We start from the raw sequence: 20,253 nt of genomic DNA, 5'->3' as shown, positions 1-20,253 counted from the left end.
GGGCGGTGAGAGAGATGTGGTCCGAACTAAACGCTTCACTTTCTCCCCTTTGCCTTTTCGTGAGTTCTGTCTCATGCGAGGTTTGGACGTGGATTGTTGAGCGACAGCAGATTTTAGTCGGTTCGACTCCGACATGCCCCGCTCTCCGTCCTCAGTGGAGGGCGGCAATCCGGCGATTTCGTACTGACCATAAAAAAACTATAGATGTATCACTCTCCCATATAATAAAGATTATTGTCACAATAAAATGAGTACTTATTATTAGTCAGCTGCATGACTATATTGATGTCCACGTTACTTAAACAGAAAATATAGAATTAAACCGGGCAGCCCTTACGTTCTTTTGTAATAGGATGAAATAAGTTCGGATATCCCAATCATAACAGGTCTTAAAATTGATAATATAAATGGGGACACTATCACAAACTTAACTTTTCAATATGATAACTGAAAAGTATGGAGTGGGCAGTTCTGAAAATGATTCGGTTGACACTTGCAGGTGTATATATTCGCGGTTACAATGTGCTTATAACGGATAGTGTCAATTTAGTAATTTTTTTTAAATCCGAATATTCATCCTAACTGTAGAAGATTTCAAATAAAACTCAAATATTTGATTTAACATTTGTTTTAATGAATAACATTCAACAGTATGAAATAACTACTTATGAAACAAAATTTGACTGTTTAAATAAATTCTCTTACTATTTAGTGCACTCAGCAGTTATCACTATTTGTACCGTGCGATTCGTTAATTACCATTAATATGTTGATTTACAAAAATATATTGTGAAGTTATTCGTGAATATATGTTTGCCAAAGCCAGACAAACGAATTATTAATGATATGACGTATAGATAATGGATACAATACGTTTTAGTTGTGTAGAAACTTGCAAATGGCTTGTGCGGGATTGTATTATACACCAATAAATAAGTTCCCATTTTTTATACAAAATTCCTCAATGACATCTTAAAATGTTGAGTGTAAATATTGTTTACAACTAAATTAATGCAATCAACGAAACACTGGTTTGTCATACTACTTCGTAAAGCAGGAGTCACTAACAAAATTGTGTTTGTTTTCTGAACAATTAAAATTGACTTGTAAATGTAATTGATATGATTTTTTTTATCAGCAACAATGTAAAAACTTCAATTAAGGTGTTGGGGTTATTTCTTGATACATTAAAATCACAGAGCAGATTATACTTAAATGTTTTGTTAAAACAATAATTAGTATTCATACATTAAATGCAACTTTGCTCAATTTATTATAAATTTAGACATTTAACATTATAATCACACCACACATTCAACTATTTTGAAGTGAGTTACATGAAATAAGTATTGGATTGTATCTTACGGAATTGCCATAAATTATGTCAGAATTAATCAATAAATAGTATATATTATATTATTTACAGGAACAAAATATAGTCACATTAAATAATTCCTGAATCAATTATAAGATTTTTCAAGCAAAAGAAGCGTAAAACTTGTTTCTTATATTAATTATGACGTTATTTAAACTCTGGATTTACATTAGAATTTTATCACTTCAACAGGGGAAGTGAAATCAGTAAAACATTCTTCAGACCATGTTACACTTCACTTGATTTCAGTGTATAAATAAGTTGTTAAAACATTTATATTGATGTCTCGTTAAAATTTTAATTTATATGTATAAATATATATCCTTAAATTCAAAAAGAAGGTCTTCGGCTGTTGAAGTGATATGAAAACACCTATGTACATTTCACTTTTGTCGGTGGGACAAATTGATAATCTAAAATAATATGTACATTTATTTACTTACACTTTGTCATTAGAATTTTAAATAATAAATAAAATCATTTCAACATCAGTTTACAAGTTTACAAATCACTAACTCCTTCCTGCACGTCAACTCGCGAGTTCTGACGAGTTCCTATACATTGCCCCACCGCTATCAATTTGTAAATTTATTTAATGTAAAAATCACAGGATACGCGGTTTCGTTCGAAGGGTGGTTTCAGCACGCTTCAGGGCCGCCCGGTGAAGTGACTAGTATACAGCTCGCGAGGAGGGTCCTTTCACGAGAAGTAGAGCCGCACCGCATTCGTGAACGTCCTGCGACACATCGGGCACTTGTCCGTCGACAGCGCGCACTTGGCGCACGCCACCACGTGGCCGCACGGCACGAAGCACACGTTACGCTCCTCGGAATAACATATTTTACATATTTTAGAGTCATCCAAATGTTTCTCGCCCTCTTGAGCGACGTTCTTAGTCGAATCATTGGTGGCGGCCTGTTCGTCTTCGCTAGCAGATATCGCAGTGGCCTCCGACTTAACCTTCTGAATGTAGTCACGTCCTTTCACCAATTGCACGTACGCGCAGCGGTCGAACCATCTGGCGTGCTGTTCCCACGGAACGTCATCGCTTTCCCAATCTTTTAGCCCTCCGTCGCAATAGAAGCATTTCGTTTTGTCACCTTGGCCTGTATAGAAGAATCCGGCCTCTGCCAGTTCCTCGGGTTTTTGGCGCATACATCTCGGCCAGTCCTTGAAGGTGGCGAGCCGCGCGGCCTCGGTGGAGTACCGCGCGTGCACGGGGCCGGGCATGCGGGGAGGCTGCGTGGCCGCACTGGCCCCACATTCGTCTCTACCGACAGCGGCCGCCTCTCCCCCAGCGTTGGCATACATTTGTTTTCGTACAAAGGGACACTGGGGCGCCCATCTCCGATGATCGGAGGCAGGATCGTCGCCTTCGACCCACCTCATAATTTCTACCTTACAGAAAGCACAGCACACCTCGTCGCCGCGACCGAGGTAGTAGAATCCGTTGCGGGCCAATTGTTCCGGCGTCAAAAACGTAACGGGCCACTGATCAAATGTTTTCAGACGTTCCTCTTCACGACGCATGTCGGGCATATCAGGAAGGAAGTTGAATGTGTCGTGATTATCCGTTTTATCAGCTGACGACGACGGTGACGGGAGTGTGGATGTCGTTGAGGACTCGCACGAGGATAACATGAGCGGACCAATGAAAGGTCGCATTTTTGCATCCCGCGCATTTTTTAACATCACCAACGTGGCGGCAGCTCCATTTTTAGCAACTGTAACAACAGAATAAGTTCACATTACGCACTATCGATACATTTAAACTAATTCAATCGTTAATTAGAATAACTTTCTTTAATAATTAGTATATGACGATTAAAATAGTACATTAATGAAATTGTTGTATCTGTAAACAACTATCAACTGTTAAATAAACATCGTAACAATAATTATCCTAATATCTGAATAATCTGTACATCGGACATTAGCATCGGACCCAAAATTATGACTAAGTTCAATTAGGTTGTTATTTTTTGTAAGCTGGGCCCAGAGAGTTGGGTTCAAAAACATTTTCACATGACGACAAGACTAAGTACGCGGCCATGGCCGACCCGGCTGGCTGCGTCATCGACATTCCAATCCCCGGCGCTCCCCTCCCGGCGAACCTCATACCCCCCTCGGTTTGCGTGCATTCAGTACGCGGAGTACTCATACCTACTGAGAAAGGAATTTCAATCCAACTGTAACTCGAGCTCTCTGCACAAAAAGCTAATTCTCGTAAACATTAACGAGCTTGTCAACAACAGTAAATACGTTATTAAAACAGGAAGCAGACGGATAATCCGTAGCACCTATCTACATTTATATAGAATGTAAACTATATCAGTAAAATTTACTCTATAAGAATGTATTTTTCAAATAAGAATTCTACAAAAAAAACCAAACCTATTACGCTTTTCTTTATAGTAAAGTTATGTGATACTATGTAAACAAGTAAACAGTATCATTCATATTACTGAATTACAGAGGAAATTATGGAAATTAGTAAAACAGACTTATATTAAAACGTTCTAAACAAACGTTCGTAAATCATTACAGATAGAAAATTTATATTAAAAGTAACAAATTCTGAAAAACATCGTAAGACAATGGCCGCATAATAACACACCGATCGATATTTACCATTTCTGTTTTTAGTATCTACGAATAGTGGCATTTTTGAATTATTAAGTCTAAACGAATCCGACGACACGAAACCTTCACGTAACACTTTGAATGCACATTGCTCTAAAACTATACACGATGTATCCAGAAATATTTATTTTATTTTCTTTATATAATGGCGTTTGACTGGCTTCAAGCATCGTTGTCGAAATACTCGTCGTACACATCGTCTGCCCTGGTGGCGATATCGTATTGCGGCGACCACCCTAAATGCGCATGCGTGCGTAATGACGAGGGTTCCACATCTACGTCATTGGGGTGCGTTTACAGCTGTCTGCTTCAGTATAAAAAAATTAAAAAAAAGATATTTTGTAACAATTGAAATTTTACTTTTAATGGACACCTAAAATGCACTCATTATTACTTTACACAGAATATGTCTATTTTAAAAGAATATGTCATATGTAAATTGATAACACAGTACATAGTATCTATCATAATTGATGTTTTACAATTTTCAACCTACAGTGTAAAAGGTGGTCCAAGATAAAAAAAGTATTCAGTATTTCTCACAACAGTGCCTTTTCACACGTCTACGGTCATGGTACGGTCGCCGTGCGGGAAAATGTTTAAGCTGTAAACATTACATCTTCGTATGTTCGGGTTTGGAAGAAGGATAATTATTATCCTTTATAGTCGTTAATCTGATGAAATTGAGATTTCGACTTCGCGTCCAATGGTGAGGCGAAACCATAGCTCTGTGCCGCAAAAAAGCATTTTTAATTACACGGCCATCATACCATAGGTATCATAACTCACACAATCCTATTTCATACATGGGACAGCGACCGTGCCGTGATCGTGGTCATGTAAAAAGGCGCTAAGAACGAAGCGGGAGGGATAGTTCTCAATCAGGCATCGTCTGGGGCGACGTTGCCGTACCGTTCACAGCCGACCGGATTTCATTCATATTTAAGTCGCGACGTTGCCGTCTTCGGCGGAAACCGCGACCACACAACGTAAAAAAGGGCCTATGGAATGTGGCTGCAGTTTACTGTTGGGTGGGTCAAAGCCTAAATTTTCTGAAAAAAAAAGCCCCTTCGGAATTTAGACTAACAGTATTTGAAGTTTTTTTTTTAATTCCGTAGCACTTTTTTTTAATGTGAATAATCTGAAAGCTTGTTTCCAAGGCATTAATACCCAAAAATGTATTAGTTCTAATATCAAAAAATCTGGAAGGAAATTATTACAAGTAGAAAATCTCAGTAAAATTTAGCAAGGTGCTTGGGAAACGGCGAGAGGCGGTGCCCGGCGAGCAAACAGCGTGGGGAAGGGGACGGGGCCATGTTCTCATGCCTATGGGTGGTCGCCGCTCGGCTTTCGAATTCCTTTGCCTCGCCTGTAGCGCCTACGCTCTACTCTTATCTGTTAAGATTGGTTATCTACGAGGACTGTCGCGTACAAATGCATCGCTACACAACTTCATTCGCATAACGCATTTATACCTAACAAACTTACAGACCGACGGTCAATCTCGAAGCTCGCAGCTGACACCATGAATGAGTTCAAAACTATGAATGAATTTAAACGTTTGTTAATGTCGTCTAAACAAACTTTGGTTACTCTCATCATTATAAAAGTTGAAAAAACAAACTGAAGGATCGAGGCCCGGAAACGGATGTGAACGTCCGCCAGATGGAGCGTGTATTCATACTAAAACCAGCATTGAGCGGAGCGTATAAACAAACTTTAATTACTACAACCGCGATATCCTTCGTCGCTTGGAAATTCGAATTATTTTTTACGCATTTATCAATTTCAAAATTTCTTAGTTAGGATTAATTATTACAAAATTATTAGAACTGTCTATTGATATTATGAATAGCTTCCGTTATACTCCAGTCCAGTAAGGATGAAGCCAGAAAAGAATAGGTATTTAGGTAGACAAAAAAATGCAATAATGGTGTGTAGTGGTTAACAAAAATTTTTTGGATTTAGCATTCATGCCGCTACAACGCGAGTAGCGACATCTATCAGTTATAGAAGTACCCTGAATCGCACTGGCAATATTTTTATTAATCAATTGCATTTTTTTTAAATGTTCTCATTATTTCGACTGCGCCATACATAGGTTAGATACACAGTCAGTGGAGGTTCTTACCTATACATTAGAAATCATTCATACAATGTTTCCCGTGACTAAAACAAACTTTGTTACAAAGACGAACTTTGGCATATAAATGACTCAATTGACTGATATCGAATTTAATTTAATTAGGTCTTATAAAGACACAATCTGTTGTAACAATATGGGCATTATATAATTATGTGCCGCACTATTATTGATAGATTTCTAATTTTCATGAAGAAAAGACATACGAAAATGAATTTAATGAAGCTGTTTTTTTTAATACGTAGATACAGCGTGTGGGTTAAAAAATTTTACTTGTCACTGATGTTCATACAATTAAGATTTTTTTTAAATTATTGAAAACGAATAAATTTCTTTTTATTTTGAATTTGATTGGAAAGAACGATGTTTAGTGTGATTGGCCTGACAGTCGCCGGCTGTATTCGTATACATAATCAATGCCACAATCATTCGATAGATGGCGGTACTTGTTTCATTTGAATTTTTTAAATGCTATCTACCTAGTTATTTTTAAACAATCAAAAATATTATTACAGTGTATTAGATTTTCCTTCCGTTCCAATTAATTTTACACTAGTAGCATCCACAAATATTAGTCATATAATAGAAAAACAACATGAAATTTATGTAGGTAGCTGCCATTGCCAAATTTAAAGGCAGTGACTGTTACAAAACAAGAGGCCACGTTGGGTACTGTGTACATAAAGACAAGGTCAATTAATTCAAATGAGTAAAGTACAAAAAAAACAAACATGAACAAAACAATTATAATCTGAAGACAAAATTCAGATTAAGCATTTGTTCAAGTTGTGATTAAAATAAAATGTTGATAGTTTCTTATCTATTTGGAGATTACTGGACAGTATTCTTAGAAATAAACACTCAGAATTCTAGAAAATAAGTCTCTTGTAAAACACATTGTATTGCTAGAGCTGCTGTTTTTCTTGATATAATTTATAAGAAGTTTTAAATAAAATCTAATAGGATTAAAATGTATTTTAAAGTATGAAGTCCAATTTGAAAAACTACACTTTTATGTATTCAATCACTAAAATAATTATATATGTACATGGAAATATTTATGAGCAATATTTATTAATAAATAATACACTTTGGAAGTTTAAATAAGTAGTCACAAAATTTGTGGTAACAATCAAATATTATTCAGTAATTAATTTCAACTAACAAAAGTAAAATCATATTATGAAAAATTAACTTGACATGAATCTGTAATTTTATGTTTATAACTAAATGCTTTACTAACAACAACTCATAAATTGAATTCTCCATATGTTAATACAGAGGTTATGTAAGCAATTTTTTACCTTTCGTCAACTCCATTGGTATATTTTTCCTTTTTTTTAGTAACGCATAAAACGTCTATTCTTATGTTTTTGTTTAATCACTGACACTCGTCTTGCAAAAACAAAATAGTATGAAGTTCCAAAACGTCAACGCAGCCAGACAGAACCGAGTAGCAACTAAAGAAGAGCGCGGAGTTTCACGTTAACATTCACACTACCGAAGTGAAGTGAGTTTAATAATGCAGCGCCAGCGATGGGCGAGCCGAGCAGCAAGTAGTGGATTATAGGATTGTAGCTCGAACTCTTTTTAACACGTACGAATATGGCTCTTTTTTTCTCGCTCTCAACGAATCAACCAATCATAGCCTTAGCCGCCGAAAGAATTTAGTGATTTTTTAGATTATGAATTTATTGTTTCGCTCTCTTGTTGTATTTAATTTAAAATAAACTCTGCTATTTTTCTATTTACATATAATTTTTATAGTTGAGACTGTAATGTTAACGAGAAGGAAACTCCTATTCAATAATTAAAAAAGTAAATGTAGTACAATGTATCTGTATTCTGTAATTTTATCCGTATCCGATTTACCCGTAAAATACAGCTAGTTTCGATTATCTTCAACAATTTTACGGAATATTTTCCCTCATTGCCAATTTCAAAGGTCATTTCATCAACAGTTGCTTGCTGATAGTGCCTTGGGTTCCATCTATTACTGATTAAATAAATAATTTAATGCACATTAAGTAGACTTATGAATATGACATTGAGTCTCTTATAATGTTTACATCTACCACTACCCTACACTCGGTGTGCACTATATTAAAGTATTTTTCATCTACACTTTCATTTCCACTCTCTAAAGTTTCACCCATTCCTCTAATTTGGTAGAATTTAAGTTAAATAATCTTTTTTTATAATAAGTTAATTCTTACCTCAAAATTCCGATTATTTTATAATTCTTATCAATCAAATAAAGTCTGGAGGAAAATGGGTAACAACGATTTTATACATACCTCCTGAAGTGCTTGCTATATTTTCTGAATTTACTTCGGTCGATTCATTTTCCTGATTCATTTTAGTAATTTAAAACAAACTATATATTTTGTCTTTCCGATGGGAATTCCATTTTCAGAATATTATTTTGCATATACACATAATGTTAGGATGTATTGTACTGAAGACGATCTAAAATTAAAAAGTAGTATTAGCAAATAATATGTACCTTAGTAACTTTTTAGTTTCTGACACTGACACTTAGATCACATTAAATAAAATTAAAACTTTTTAGTACCATGAACGAAAAAGGCAATTTACAAACGGCGGCGTTCTGTTCCAGATGCCGCGGATATAATGCGAAATACGATATAATCTATGCTAGTCCGATAGGTGATAATCGTTCATACATAAATTAATAATGTTATGTGTAGGTAGATTTGTTTATTGACAATGTTCAGAAAGACGTATCGATTGCGTCACTAATATTTTTAGCATGTCTGCTGCACATATAATATTTTCTGTGCAACAAAATCGTAACATAACATTTTTGCGCTTTTTAATTAACTTTTAAATTAATGACCATTTCCTAGTAAATAATTTCATACGAAACGCATTAATAATCATTTTAAAAATGTAGGTAATGACTTTATGATAACCCAAGTTTGGAAGAAATGATTATTTATGTTACGGGCTATGTAAAATAAGTATCTATCCAGATTTACTAAGTAAAATGTTATGAAATGTATTAAAAAAAACATGGATAAACGAATGATGAAAAAAAAAAGAATTATTTGGCTCGTGGCAGGTGCGCCAACAGCTTGCGAGCTGCGAGTGTGCGGGCGTGCAGCAGCATCGACAGCTGCACTTCCACGTGCTCACCAGCTGTCGTCTTCATCCCTTACCTCTCACCCCCTCATCATTGTCCTAATTTCCTTGCATTTGGGACCCTCGCTTTATTCAAGTTTATAAGTTTCTTCAAAAGATACGAATAACGTTATAGAAAGAAATATCAGTTTAATTTATTGATGTAGTTTGGTAGATTCTGAGAAGCACGGCTCTTGTTAGGGTTCGTGTTAGCAACGTCGTCAGGTTTAAGCCCCGTGAGCTCACTTACTAGTTAAGGTTACGCTGAAATAGCCTCTCAAGGCTATCAGCTTAGAAAAAAAAAAGATATACTTAATTAATACGAGAGAGCATATCTGTTTTATTTATTCACAAACCTGTACTGGCTGGCAGATGAAGTAGAGCCGACTACTACTAACCTTTTAATGACATCGATAAACTTCTTAGGAAATCAACATTTTATAAATAGGCATTGTAGATTTCAAACCGACAACCTCTAGTGAGCGACCTAAAAAGCCTTAAGTTTCTCCATACTCCTTAATCATACCGACTTCGATTTGAGGGGAAGTCCTGGAGTCCCTAATGCGAAGAATAATATATAATGTTTAGGAGTCCCGATCTTGAAAAGAGAGCAGTTTTATTCTTGCAAAATCAAATATTTCCTGTATGAATTATGATCAGAGTGAAGCAGTCTACACCGTTCTAAACGTTTAATTACCAAACTAACTATAATTAACAAATTAGCCACGGTCTTCAAAATCAGTGTTTACAGTGTATGGGAAAAACACAACCGACTTCAAAATATGAAGTGGTTCTCAATTGAGAGTGTGTGTTACTTGTCATTCTACTGTATTTTTTTGCACAACGTTCAACGTATGTCTATTCAAAATCAGCTGTCAAGCGAAGTAAATGTATCACGCGAGAGCCCAGGTGTCCGGCAACAATCTATAATTCAGATTGCGCATTTACGAAATACGCACTTCATAAAAAGTGTTTGGGTTCTTGTTTTCTCGAGTTATATTATTATCTGTATTCTGTTTATAGTCGTTATATAGGTACATAATTCAATCTCATCTCTCAATCCGAATGCTGGCAGTCACGTTGTAATGAAGCATGGACTCTTTGAATTTAAAAATAAAAAAAAATATAAATTGTTTTAGGCTATATGGTATTGTGACTTCGACTTATATCTGGATTGGGTAGAAGATAGATATTTCTTTGCGGCGTCTATTGGCTCCGATAACCATTATCATAAGATGAGATGTGAACTTGACTAATCTGCTAGGCTAAGTACATTATTTTGTACAAAAATTGTGACTTCTAAAATGCTCATAGATATGTTCGTTACTTATTTATTATAATTATTACGTACAATTAATTTAATTTAATCTCTAAAACACCATAAGGAAAATACTTCAATGGTTCTGTTCGAAATTATTTCTGTTCAAGTTTTATATCTTAGACCGTTTTACGAGCGAGGCTGAATTAAAAAGATCATAAACACGGATCTGAAAAGTGGCGGCGTATTAATATAATAATATGTAGAAGTATAGACGTACAAAAGTTATAAATGCATATTTTAATGAATGGACCCACCGTGCCGAGCCAGGCCTATAGCTAGTTATACGTATAGAGTTGCTTCGTGACTTAACAACAACCATAGAGTAGAACTGACAGAACTCAAAGCACTTTTTATTTTCATTATAAATCAAGGCAATATAATTTTACTAACATCAACATAATGCCTTTTTGAAGAGCTACTTTCAGGTATGATGACAATTTATTCAAATGTAAAAGCCAAACAAAAAGTGAGAAGAAATTTAACAACATCTTATTACTACTGATGAGCTTGTTGATTTGTTTAGGCTAATGTGTTTTGTCGAATACTAATTCGTAGTATATTCGTAGTTCGTAATACAGTTCGACTTTAAGCCGTCGTTAATCGGACCGCTGAGTTTCGATCTGCTCGGCGAGTCGCGATTCCGATCCGCTAGCAGATTCATTCGGAAAATAGCCACCCTCGAGCTATTAAATCTCCTTCGGAAGCTGTTAGTAGCTGTTAGTAGCTGTAGCCCACACCTCCTGACTGAGCTCATGCTCGTCCATCTGTCCTGGTGAAACCGGAAAGACCTCCGGGCCACATGTAAAGCCTCCCTCCAAAAAAATTTCACTAAAGGTACAAGTTCCATTATTCCAAATAGATGTACCTACGGATTATAAGCGTGATATTATAATATGTTTTAAAATTTGCCTCAGATTATCGTATTTGAAAACAAGCTTCAAAATTTTACTATAACTGCTTATTTATTGCGTCAGTTTCCAAACATATATATACATCTACCTGCTTAGTTAATAGGATTTTATTGAAGTTCTTTTGCTCTATTATTGTCACTTCTGATTCTGTTTGGTGTTTGTCGATTGCTTATTGTCCAATGGGAGCCCGTTTTGTGGAATGCGCGGCTTTTCCCAGAACTTCGTCGCAAGCCAGGAGACGGGACCACTTGTTCGAAGTACTTTCACGTACAAAAAGAATGTAAGTAGTTATAAATGTAGATCCTTAAAAAGTTTTTAAAACTCAAAAAAGTTCACAAGCCTTGACGTACTCTTGGCCGTTGTCTCCTTTGTACCTTCATTAAAAAAAAAGAACTATAAGTACTATTACTCCTCTCTAAAAAATTAGAGGGCAACGGCAGTAACATACGACAAGGTTGGCTTGTAGACTCGTCTGCAATCAATGACAACAAAAAAAATCGTTAGTTATATTTATAAATAAGTGGAAATAAAAATGAATTGAGTTTATGTTCTGAACTCCAAATGATTCTAATTGGTGTTATTAAAGTAAGAAATTATAAATCGTCCATGGTTTCGACTTGTATAATCTATGTACATCAAGATACGAGTACTGTTTGTCTACAATTTGAAGAGACATTTTTTTTTTGAAAATACAACGTACAGATTTGAAACATATTTTATTTTTTAAGTTCAACTTTAGTTAGTACGTATGTACTTCTCTTAGATCACTTCCTTGCTGTCGATTGAATTTAGAACAAAATGATATTAAACTTAGAGTGTTAAATGAACCTATTCTCTCATAAATTAGAAAACATGACAAAAATGCAATTCAAACTATAACAATAGCGTCTAGCGAGTTCGACAATGGAACATTTTTCCTATACAAATCCGTTACATTCCAGTCTCCGGTGCCGCGAGTGGTCCGCGAACACGCCACGAAAGCCATCTCGACGAGATTTCGAAATTCCAAGAAAGGCAAAGCCTTATAAATTATCTCAAAAGCGCCGACGCGGCCCTGCAGCCAGAATGCTTTTTTATAACACAGGTAGGCTGGCGCTAAGAAGGCAATGGAATGCATGTATATTATGCCGCTTCAACGAGTTTGATATTTGAAGCTATTTTCAATTTATATTTACAAATTTGAACTATATCGTGTGATTATGTGAAGTTTCAGTGTTGTGTATTTATATTTGATGAGTGATAATTTGAATTTGAATTTAATAAAATTCGTATTTTATTTTACATACGAAAATCAACTTGGAACCCGTAACATTACATACATACATAATATACAAAAATCAACTAATGATTTTGATAAAAAAAATTATTTAATCACAACTAAAGTATCAATATATTTTCGTTTCACATTGTGAGTATTCGATCCTATAAACGTAGTGCACTCTAGAAAAAAATGTGCGTGGTACACGCGTGCAGCACGATTCCTGGAAGATAGCGATGCTGGTTAAAATTCCACAGTCTCGTATCCCCGAAGGTCGTGTTCAATAATAAGAATAGACCATTGAATAGCTTTGGCGCCAACGCGAGGAGACCACCATTCGTTCGGGAATAATTTAAACTTTTAATATTGTGATGGGCAACAGTTTTTTCAGTATATATAAGTAAGTCGTTTTGAATGCGTGGTTTAATGAGGCTGATCCTTGGCTATCAAGATTTCATTGGTACAGCATAATGTTTATTAGGAATTAATTTGTATTATATTCAACCAGTGTTAGGATTTTACCGCAGAGTTCATTGTTTAACCAGTTTAACATCTTAGCAGAATACCAAATGGTCTAAAATAAGATCTTCTTGTTAATAAAAGTTAAGTAACTTGTTAAAATAATGGTATCAAAGAATCGAAATGCCGCACACTTCAATACTTGTAGCATCTATAAATCTATAAAGCATCTGCTAGAGCCAGTAGACATTAAAGCTACATTGCGGAGCTCTAAGAAACAACGGCTCTTTGGGTCATTGCGATCGTAGACTTTGGACTCTATTATCACCGGCGTTCAGTTGAAATTCCTCTGAGGTACTATTCCTTGTGATGGTGTGCCGTGGAATTTGGGCCACGAAGCTGACTCAACGGCGATCTAGTCCCTTCGCCGTCTCGGATGTAATCTAACTAGGTATGTTCTTTAAGGCGGATGCCGTAATTCAAGCTTTATTAACTTAATGAAAATTAGAATTGCATTTGTATCGAAATCAACATTTATTCTAAGATCATAAGATCATTAGTGATTACATGGAAATAAGAAACAGATTATATTTGACTTTTTGAATGATCTGAAGACTATCTATATACAAGAAGATAGCCTGTACCGTAAAATATATGTATGTGCTACACCAATTAAAACGAAATTAAAATAACAAAGTGTCATGTAGCTTTTCGAATAAATTGAAAACATTAGATTAACTTTAGATTTAGTGACCTCGCTGTTCGACCACCATAGATTTTCTCATGCTACGTCAATGTATTGTTCTCTAGACTTTTCATAAACGACCTTACACGTACTTAGGAACACAAATGTCTCAAGTCATGTATACATACTTTTCTTGTAATGAAATATTTTACGTACTGAATAAAGGTGGGATCAAAATATTATTGATTGTACAAACATTGTATCGCTTATGTTCTTTATAGGTATACCACCTACATACTCACGGTTCCTCTGGTGCTAAGTAGTTCACGGTATCCATAAACAAACTTCTTCGGCTGCTTTGAGTTACATTAGATAGTCTGTAGACATATAGCTATAGACATGTAGCTACATAATGGTCTAATCAAACTTCGGTATAATCATATGACTACGAATAAGTACGAGTCAAGGTCTTCGTGATGTATGTGATTTCCACCTATACAAATTACGATAGTCTTGTACTCTTCATAATTAAAATAAGAAACATTAAATATGACTTGTAAACCCAAGTTGGTATTTTTTTGTTTGATTACAGTTAACACAAAGGTTTAATACAAATAAAATTCTAAACTGCTATTTTAAGCGAGAGACTGCGCAGTTGGAATGAACTCACATCGACTCGTCGGAAGCCGTACGGCATTGCCAAATTTGAGCGTGTGACATCACCACAGTTTGTCTTGGCCAAAGACCTCGAGCTCGACAAACTGTTGCGCATCGAAGATAAAGCACATTTCTTGGAAGAAAAAAATTGTTATATAAAGAAGTGGGCATGACTTCTTACTAAAATTATGCAAACGACGAAAATGATCACGTATGCTAAAAAATTCATAGCGGATATATTATATTCTTGCTCTCTGCCAACTTTTGAAACGGTCAAAGTTTATTAACATCGTGAAGTTATAAGTGAATAAACGAATACTCGTAGCTTTTTAGTAAATTATCAAACGTCGTCTACAAAGGCTTAAGTGCTCATTTTTTCATATATTTATATGTACTTTTTTATATTTATTTTCTTCAATTTATTCGAATAACAAAATATTTGTTCTATTTATGACAACCGATACTGTTAATCAAATAAAAGTTTGGTATTTAAGCGTGTCTTGTTAATTATCGTCAATTAACTATCATGTTTCTACCACATTCCACTGCGTTATCGTTATTATCGAACGGCCACGTTTTGTCAATTAGACCATATTTCCCTTGTCCGCGACCATAGATAATTTAAAAAAAAAAAAGTTTTCTGCTATTCACCGTATAATGGGTTACAGTAAAAAGCAAAGAACTCTAGATTTTGTCGTGGGAATAATAATATTTTTAATAAAAAACCAACTCATCGCTGAGATCGTTTATTCAGCGGGCTTTGTATACGAATGTATTGCATTAACTCAAACGTTTGAACACGCAACCGAGGATCCAGTTTCAAACTGTACGCTTCTGCGCAGGAATTTCACAATGGACATTGTCTGTTTGTTTGTATGTTCATAATAATACCTACACGTCGTCGGTACATACATTAGCTGTAGTACAATAATATTGTTTCATGGACTCAGACGCTTATACCGAGGCAACGTGCATATGTACTGACACTAACTCTTAAGACTTAACCAAAATATAACACCTAGTATTGGGCAAGACAATTTAAATTGCATTAATATAATCTCATATATTTACGTACGAATATCAAAACGTGTAGTTTCCCATTGATATTGGTTTAATAGCGAGCTAGCTTGATGGTGGTTGAAGCATGTGAATGTTTAAGTACTGGCACTCGTTCATCTTGGGCGTATAAAAATGGCTTAGCGTATTTTCTTCACATTTACCACAGTAATAAAACGTCACATATACGGGTGGCACAAAAGAGAATAAGGACAAAATGAAAAACATTATTATCAAGCCTATTGTTCCTCGTTTTCGATGAGCAAATAAAACCGCGTGTGACATTTTAAAAAATATCGTTGCCTTATAGATTTTCGGTATTAGTCTTTGGTGCATAATTTAATTTGTCGTGAAGTGGTAAGATCTCCTGTGAGTCCGCGCGGGTAGGTACCACCGCCCTGCCTATTTCTGTCGTGAAGCAGTAATGCGTTTCGGTTTGAAGGGTGGGGCAGCCGTTGTAACTATACTGAGATCTTAGAACTTATATCTCAAGGTGGGTGGCGCATTTACGTTGTAGATGTCCATGGGCCACCACCATGGGTAACCACTTAACACCAGGTGGGCTGTGAGCTCGTCCACCTATCTAAGCAATAGAAAAAAATTATAATAATAATCAAACATTGTGCAATGAAATTTTAGAATTTATTTTATAAGACCTAACACAAACAGTTCTCATTTGACCCTTGGTAATGCTAGTATTTGTAGGAGGGTTTTCCAATTTTTTCTTGCATGGATAAGCAAGTTTGCCCATCCCGTATTACGTGGTACTTACTACCCAATAGACATCAGAACGTAAATGCTTTTTCCCTAAAGTATATAACCCCTCGTAAAGTATATTAGCTGGAACGGTTGACTGCGTCGAACAGAAACATGCAAGACGGTGTTGACCCTGCAGACATACGATTTCCCCCACTACAAATAATTACACAAAATTTATTTATTTATCACAGTCTTTCTTCGTCTTGTTGCTCCTATCCTACAATAAATGGGTTCGGCACAGCATGTCCTCTTTTCATGCTGCATAGGAATTTAGTATCAGCTTTACGACCACACGCCTGCCTGACGTCAACTTTCCTTGGGAATTTTGTCGTTGGCATAAGACGGTAGCAGAAGTCTCTTAATCGCCTTTTCGCCAAGATAAAATATAGGTCGGTCTAATACTAAGTCAGGAACTACACGTACAATGTTTATTTATTAGAAATATCTGTCGAAAATGCCTGCAAATAAAATGGATTTACTATTTTCGCAAATACTGGATTCACGTAAATAAATGAATATTTTTTTTATTTTTTTTATTGTCCTTGTAATACGGCCCACCTGGTGGTGAGTGGTTACCGTCGCCCATGGACTTCAGCAATGCCAGGGGCAGAGCCAAGCCGCTGCCTACTGCTGCCTACTGCTGCCTTTTTTTACGTAACAACTTATTGATACGATTAATAAAATAAAACAACATTTCAATAGTAATCTTAGTTCTCGGCGATTGGCTTTGTGAGTACTAAGGCAGTCGCTTTCGCAAGTTTCTCGAAAGACCAGACTTCGCGGCGTATAGAAAGCGCCGCGCCGTGACCCCGCTTTCACTCTTCTAATAATGCAATAACACCATTACATGTTTATCTAAACAAAATATTTAGAGTGGAATATTCGTAAAGTGTACTGAAAATATTTAATTAGTTACAAAATGTGAATTGTGAAAGTGATATTTATGTTAATTAATCACTATGCATTAATTTCATATGTGTTGATGTTGTAAAAGGTCGATGTTCGATGGATTTTTATTTATTTAGACGTGTAAAAAAAGTTATACGATATTGTTAAAACTTGGACAGAGAAAAAGACATTAAATAAATCCACGTACATCATTGGTTACTAAATACAAGCGCCAGATGGAAATGATTACTTTAGTTTTCACCATTTCAAAGTAAGTCCTAAGTACCTACATCTTTGAAGTCATACGTTCTGTTTGTTATATTACGTTAATAAATTCTAAATTTCGGTGGTCATCCAATCTAGCCTCGCTTCAAAGCAAAATTATTTATTAACATTAATTAGTCGTTGTGACAAGTGACATCGCAAAGGTGACGTCACTTACTAAAATTACGTCACTAGGACTTAATAGTCACTTTGAGGCATTCCGTTTGTGACTAAATGCATCATAAGCAAACAGCTTGATTACTTTCGATTCTGTGACCGTCATTGTTTCGCGGTGGTAATAATTATGGGAAATGGTTGTATGTAGGTACCCAAGTATACGCAAGGGTATGTAGGTACCCAAGTATACGCAGGGGTATACGCATAAGTATGAATATGGATATTTAATTATGAATATGAATGAATACATAGTGGCTAACTGGACTGACTTTTCCTATAGCCATTATTAGTGTAAATGCAATAAAATACCAACTATCTCCTTAAAACAAACAAAGCGAATCGAAAGAACGTAATTTATCCAACTCGTTAATGCAATCGGCGTCAATTGATTTCCAATAACAGTTTACAATTGAGAAAGACGTGCTATAGGGGCCCGTTCAATTGTTTAATCAACAATCGACTGGAACAAATTATTTGTGACACTATTGCGGGCTAAATAGAATGTCAAGAAATGTTCTCCACAGGCGATCACCACTTAACAACGGAGAGGAAATATTATTACATGCGCACTTCAAAAGCTTCTCCAGAATTTACAATTCATCCAACTAATACAGCGGCGCGGCGCTAATCAAAAAAGTAAACAATACGATAACCATAACTAATGGGTAAAAACCATGAGATGTCCATTATACAAAACCTATTATTTTTGTTGTGAAATAAATGAATATGTATTTATTGACAAAGAGGAACATATAATATAAAAAAACAAAAGTAAACGTGTATAAAACATATATTTTAGCCGGCACCTAAGATAACTTTTAATTAAATATAATATATAATATAAATATGTACAGGTCTGTGCATAGTAATTTATTGCTGTTTTTATACAAAAATCTTTACCATACTCGTATACATATGTAGGTAATGTGGCTGCTAGGCCTAGTTTGAATATAAATTTTTGTATGAAGCAGGCTGAGGCAGGATATACGGTACAGTGGAGCGAGACGGTTGCGCACTACGACTCAGTACTTACACTCACATCTTTCCGACCGAAGTAGAGTATTTACTGTAGAATATTCTGTCATAAGACAACGGCAAAAGTTCATAATTACATTATCGTTGCACTGTTACTTATGTCGTTCTGTAATATATCATATCTTAAGTCTCAACGTTGATTAGTTGAAGTATGTTCGAGAACACTCCAAACGGATTTAATGTGTAACTTTAGACGATAAGGTCTAATTTATCGGACGTCTAGATGGTTCTAGGTCTTTTTAAAACGAACTATCTAGTTCTATGAACCGCTTCCGCCGCTGCTCCTTCCGTCTCGGGTTGCTGGCTGCTAGCATTCTTGAGGCGAACCGGACCCGGCTCAAGAATGCTGACTAGACAGGGATGCGCTGATTCCATGATAGCTTAATGTAATGTACCTCCGAAGTCGGCCTCGTCGGCATTCCCTGTCCGATAACCAAGGTTGTGCAATGAATACACGCTGCTGTTAAACTTGTTAGCTTTGTTTGAGCGTCTATCAAGAAATTGAACTTTGAAACCGCTTGTTTATTGAGAACGTTATCGAATAAAGGACTGCATTCACTATCTTCATAAACATAACGTGAATCAAACGAAAGTACAAAAACGGAACGTCAAAGTGTTTTTGAGCGTGAGAAGCATTATGTGATGCAGTCCCATGGCATGGGATCATTCATGGAAAACGCCTCAGTTTGATCTCACGCACATTTGCGGTCCATATGTTAACAAACCATGAAGATAACTTATCTTTGGGTTAATAATAATTAAAATTAAGATTATTATGTAATGTTTATCATACCTAATAATGTACTTACTTAGCATCAAATATGAATGTTTGACTGGTAAATAGATAATTTAATGTAACTTAAAAGGTACGTCTAAATTTACGAAACATATACCTACCTACTTCACTGACAATCACACATGTGAATCATTTTTTTTAGATTAGATTCAATTCGACTTAGATTTTAGTATTAGAAAATTTAATATTTTATGAGATAAATCAGTTAGGTACTGAGTACAATCTTATTTTGTACAAAGAAAAAAATTAATAAAAAGGTACCTACTAAATTCGTTTAATTTTTTATTCATTACGTAAATAATTTCATCATAATCAATTAAGGCTTTTACAAATTTATGAATATGTAATCTGTAGATACAGAATGCTCTACAGACTTCTCAATGGCAGACATTCATGTGTGTTATATGGGAACATTTTTTCGGTAAGCGTAACGGTGTTTGTATTATTTTTTGTCGTCTTTGACCGTGTGAAGGGACCTCAATGGATGCAGCATGCGGATGAGACGGCCATTCACAAAAGGCATTTCACGATGCATTGATGCCCGTAAAATGTACTGTGCGACTAAGGTCATTGTAAACTGGTTGTTTAAAACTTCAATGAGCTATTCCTTGGAATTGCCTCTCTTCCACGACATTGTTCGAAATTTTCACACGGAGTTATTACGTTGAATTGTACAAGCTAT

At 35.5% G+C, this 20,253-nt stretch overlaps 2 protein-coding genes and 1 long non-coding RNA gene across 6 annotated transcripts in view; 1 reads left to right on the top strand and 2 right to left on the bottom strand.

The window, feature by feature from the left end:
* The window catches only part of LOC114245625 (uncharacterized), a 219,774-nt gene that overhangs the window by 35,765 nt on the left and 163,756 nt on the right, over positions 1 to 20,253 (bottom strand). The gene's annotated exons all lie outside the window — the stretch shown is intronic.
* Positions 613 to 8,865, bottom strand: Iap (inhibitor of apoptosis protein). Of its 3 annotated transcripts, XM_028177785.2 has the most exons (3): positions 8,737 to 8,865; positions 8,459 to 8,630; positions 613 to 3,099 (listed from the first exon to the last, which is right to left on the bottom strand). In XM_028177785.2, the coding sequence occupies exons 2-3, from the start codon at positions 8,517 to 8,519 to the stop codon at positions 2,075 to 2,077; spliced, it is 1,086 nt and encodes a 361-aa protein (XP_028033586.2). In that variant the 5' UTR covers positions 8,520 to 8,630; positions 8,737 to 8,865; the 3' UTR covers positions 613 to 2,074. The 3 variants fall into 3 exon arrangements, with proteins under 3 accessions (XP_028033586.2, XP_028033588.2, XP_028033587.2); XM_028177787.2 differs by lacking the exons at positions 8,459 to 8,630; positions 8,737 to 8,865 and adding an exon at positions 7,466 to 7,693; XM_028177786.2 differs by lacking the exons at positions 8,459 to 8,630; positions 8,737 to 8,865 and adding an exon at positions 4,007 to 4,247.
* Positions 11,369 to 15,086, top strand: LOC149500156 (uncharacterized). Of its 2 annotated transcripts, none has more exons than XR_016325218.1 (3): positions 11,369 to 11,817; positions 12,479 to 13,705; positions 14,532 to 15,086. It is a non-coding gene; the product is annotated as an uncharacterized LOC149500156 (long non-coding RNA). The 2 variants fall into 2 exon arrangements; XR_016325217.1 differs by having other exon boundaries at positions 11,372 to 11,817; positions 14,580 to 15,086.

This window comes from Bombyx mandarina, chromosome 23 (genome assembly GCF_030267445.1).
Source record: "Bombyx mandarina strain Sakado chromosome 23, ASM3026744v2".
Taxonomy (NCBI): Eukaryota; Metazoa; Arthropoda; class Insecta; order Lepidoptera; family Bombycidae; genus Bombyx; species Bombyx mandarina.
This window is presented reverse-complemented; position numbering and strand designations above follow the sequence as displayed.